The sequence below is a fragment of the Morone saxatilis genome, unplaced genomic scaffold (genome assembly GCF_004916995.1).
Source record: "Morone saxatilis isolate NCDOM2014 unplaced genomic scaffold, NCSU_SB_2.0 Contig21, whole genome shotgun sequence".
Taxonomy (NCBI): domain Eukaryota; kingdom Metazoa; phylum Chordata; class Actinopteri; family Moronidae; genus Morone; species Morone saxatilis.
In genome coordinates this window covers 1,391,687-1,396,069 of record NW_023339774.1, presented here as the reverse complement: position 1 = coordinate 1,396,069, position 4,383 = coordinate 1,391,687, and the positions used below count along the sequence as shown (strand labels likewise).

The 4,383-nt window shown below is 38.5% G+C and overlaps 1 protein-coding gene across 1 annotated transcript in view; it reads right to left on the bottom strand.

Annotated features, from left to right (window-relative positions):
- Positions 1 to 4,133, bottom strand: part of pip5kl1 (phosphatidylinositol-4-phosphate 5-kinase-like 1) — a 14,968-nt gene extending 10,835 nt beyond the window's left edge. Inside the window, 1 exon segment of the mRNA XM_035668216.1 lies at positions 3,697 to 4,133. Coding sequence (XP_035524109.1) covers positions 3,697 to 3,912 — 216 coding nt within the window. The 5' untranslated portion in view covers positions 3,913 to 4,133.
- Positions 4,134 to 4,383: the final 250 nt, after the last annotated feature.

Sequence of the window (4,383 nt, the reverse complement as noted above, 5' to 3'; positions counted from 1 at the left end):
ATTGAATTGAATTGAATTTTCCTGATATTTTTAGTATTTTTTATACAGTTCTCCCTTTGGTTGCTTTAACTTTTTTAACGCAGGACAAGGTAATGTTCAGGTCTAGTTTAGATCTTAAAAAATAATCTAAACTAAAGTCTAGTGGACAAACCATGTAATAGCATCACTGTGTAAATACCTCAACTACATATATAATCCATCTATCATTTTTGCCTTGCAGTATTTTGAGATAAATGAATTAAATATTCATCCGTTACAATCTTTTTATGTCAGTATTGATCCACATTTGGGAAGAAGGCACATTATTTCCCCTGTTTTCAGGCAAAGATAAAAGCTTGGGCTGTTTAAACTGCTGCTTCTCAACCCTGTCAACACTGTGGGCTGCAGTGAGAGTTCAGCCACTCTGCAAATATCTATCACAGCTGAGCCAAACAGTGCCGACATTTATTGCAGCAGTGTTCTTTCCACAAAAGCAAACTCAGCAACACAGCCTGCTCTTGTATTGTCAAGTGTACTTCTAGTTACAACACAGATTTTTTTTTTAAATGGATATCAGTTGATTTGTCGAGTGAAGATGTTTACAAGAGTCTTCTGTGATTTAAAGGCTTAATTCAACACAATATTACACAAAGGTCACAGCCTCTGCACAGAAGTTCTTCCAGAGGGGGGACCTGGGTTGGCCAACAGATTTTGTTTTAAAATGAGAAAACCAAAATCGGGAAAAAAAGTTGTTTCCCGACCACCATTTTCCGTTTTGAAAATTAGATAAAATAAAAACAGATAATGAAAAACAACATGTTTTCTATTTTCAAAACAACAAATGGAAAATGGGTAGCTTTTTCATTGTCAGCTTTTTATTTTTAAAACAAAATATGGAAAACTGCTCGTTTCCCGTTTTTGATTTTCTTATTTCAAAATGAAAGAATTACACTGACCCAAGTGCCACACCATTATGCGTACGTCTTCCACTCTGCACTGTCTTTAAGAAGCTGTAGCGGGCTCTATTTTAAAGCTTGAGTGAAGACACTGTTATCATATCAAATTGGATGACCTAACACATCCATTGTTACAAACCCTGCTGTGTTAGCATGCTCGGAAGGGAGTTAAATAGTTAGGCAAAATTTTGATGACAGAAAAACTGCCAAGGTCATTTTGAAAGGGGTCACTTGACATCTGACCTCAAGATATCTGAATGAAAATGGGTTCTAAGTCTCCCCTTTGCAGACACGCCCACTTTATGCTAATCCCATACAGTTTTTTGCATGTGAATGTGTTTTTTTTTTTTTTTTGCTGTGTCTATTTGAATATTTCTGCATACTGGGATCCACAAACAGTATTGGAATTGCATAAATTTGGAGTGACTGGAAAGCTGAGACACACACTTCATACCACCCCTGCATAAGTCAGTGCCCCACTTGTGTCCCCAGTCAAAGTCAGAGACACCCCTGCCTCTGCATGGCAATTGAGATGTCTGGAGTGAACAAGAAGTTTTATAGCTATAGAGAGCCCACAGCCACTGCTATATTCCAATAAAAGCAATGGCTGGATAGCAGAGTGGTTTGTCAGGCAGGTGCAGCTTGTTTGGGAGCGCAAACAAAAAACAGGTTCTGTGGATATATGAGGAGTAAACAGTTACCATTCACCATTGGCTCCATTTCAGAATTGCCTGATACTAGAGGACACTTATTTTCTGTAGAAACAACATGCAAATGGTAATAATGTGTATAGGTGAGCAGTGGAATGCAACACAGAGAAGAGATAAAGATGTGCATTGTATTTTTTTATATTTTATATATATTGATTTTAGTGATAATGCTGCTCTTTTCCCATGATGGCAGCAACACAGCTCGTCCCAGTTTGGTGAAATTGATTTAGAAATGAATGACATGTCCAGACACAGGGACAGACAGTAAGAGGTAGAAAATCGCATTTGTATAGACCGGGGCCTTAGCAATGTCCAAAACATATTGATACCACAGCATGAAAAAAATTTCATATTAATGGCTTTTGTCACCCCCAATCTGATTCTTTGTCTTACAGTTATTAGGGTAATAATCATGATTTATGTCATGCCTTAGTTTACATCTTGTTGAATCACCTTAAGAAAAGAATTAGCATTTTGCTTACATTAGCCATAAGAGGTAACCAGCTACCTAATGATTAATGTCAATTAGCTAGCCATTAGTGTTTTGCTTTGTAGCAAAATGTTAGTTAACTGGCCAACTAACTACCTAGTTGATGATTAATGTTGATTAGCTAGCTAGTTAGATAGAGAAACATTTGCTAACTTAAGACGTGACTAATATGTCACTTTTATCTTTTAACCAAAAATGTGGTTCTCTTTTAAAAGTAGACAAGCCTAGCACATAGCATATCTAAGTACAGGAAAGGAGAAAGTTGATCAAGGTCTAAATTAAACTTGTAAATACAATTAGGAGCATGATTTTTTCACAGATTATCTGTCTCATGTTCTACTGTCAGGATATAGTGAAAGGTTCAGAAAATGTGACAAAAAGTTATTTTTAGAGAAGTTCCTTACTGCAGCTTTAAAAATCTCATAATTCTAAGGCAAAGTCTGTAGTGACGTCTTTTTCTATTATTAATAAGCAGTTTAATGAAGACTGTTTGCAATGGATACTGGGAATAAAGATATCTTTGGGAAGAGTAAGTCACACTGAATCTAAGAATATGTGTATCATTTATGTGTACTCAGATTTGAGGGCTAATTGTGACACAAGGGTTTTAAAATATCCTCCATAAGCTGCGCGTCACAACCAATTGCTGACTGAGTAGCGAAATCAGCAGCCAAACTACAAAAACTAACTTCCTGTCGTTTTTAGGAGACTAGCATGCACCTTTCACCTCACACGCTATCTTTCCCACATCTCTCTCCCTCTGTGCACTGCTGCAAAGGCACGCCTCACAGTTTGAAAAACCTCTGCTATAGACTGTCTGTGTTATAAGCCTGGTAAACCAGGCAACTGCTCTGGGGCCCCAGACCCCCAGGGGCCCCAGTCAAAACACCAGCATCTATTGTTTTCTATTTCAGCCCACACACTAGTTGCACCAGTTTCATCACGTTCACATTTAAATGACTCACTCTCACAGGCTGGTCTCTGAGTGTCTAATTTTAAAGTTGTACAGCACTTTGTAACTTTGTTTGAAAAGTGGTATCCAAATAAAGTTATTCTTGGTGTACACATATTTGGAAATCAGTGACTAAAAGCAATGACTGATAGTTTTATTCATTTTGGCAATATTTCTTGTGTACACAAAAGTAAAGTGTCGTAACAACAGCTTTAGAAAGCTTCTGTCAATGAAAATTTATTAAATGGTATGCTGCAAGCTATTAAAGCCTATTAATTCATGTATTCAAGCTGGTTATATATTACCTTGAATCTTGCATGGTGTTTTCAGCGGCGGATATAGAGAAATGTTCATGAGGTGTCCTGGCATGGAGACTTTAAGGGGTGGCAGAAATATATGCTGACAAGCATTTTTTAGGGGTGGCAGTTGCCACCACTCTAGATGCGCCACTGGGTTTTAAAATGCACAGATAAATAGATTCCTCAAGTAAAACTGAAGCCCTGTAATGTTATGAACCTAAATAGTTCAATTTGAAGTGGTTAGAGTTTAAATATCATGTATGTGTATGTATAGATGATTAAAATGTTGCCTCTGCTGACCCGTACTCACTGTGGGTGTTTTGTCAACGGTGCTTTGGGTGGCTGCTGCCAATCCCTCCTTCATCATGCAGGTCAGGCTGTAGAACTCATGCTGCTGATCAATCTCAAACAAGCCCAAAAGCTTCCACTGCTGCCTCAGACCTCCCCACCTCCTCCTCTTCACTGTGCCAGTGCGCTGACGGCGGCCAGACATCTCCACACTACCTGCAGTCGCTGACATCTCCATCTTGAATACAGAAAAATACACAAATACACAACATATGACTGCCGTCACCTGACGCTGTGAACACAGACATGGTTTTCAAAGCACCAGAAAAGAGAAATCAAAGTTAGTAGAGGACAGAGAGGCCAGTGACTAACACAAAAGACAGCTGACTGTCAGGTGAGTCTGGACACCGACACAAAGGGATCACGGCTTCATAGGCTGTGCTGTGGGTAATGGCAACCACCACATCTCTTACTTAAAACATATTTTAAATGTTCAACTATGACTACATTTGTTACACTAAATTGAGAAAAAACAGTAAAGGTACAATAGTGTCTCATTAATTAGGAGTAGGAGCACGGGACAGAAATTAACATTGCCAAACACAGCCAAAGACAAAAATGAATGAATGAATGAATAGCTTTATTGTCATTGTCACAAGTACAACGAGATTACTTTGACGAGTGGGGGAGGGGGAGGAAGGGGGCAGGA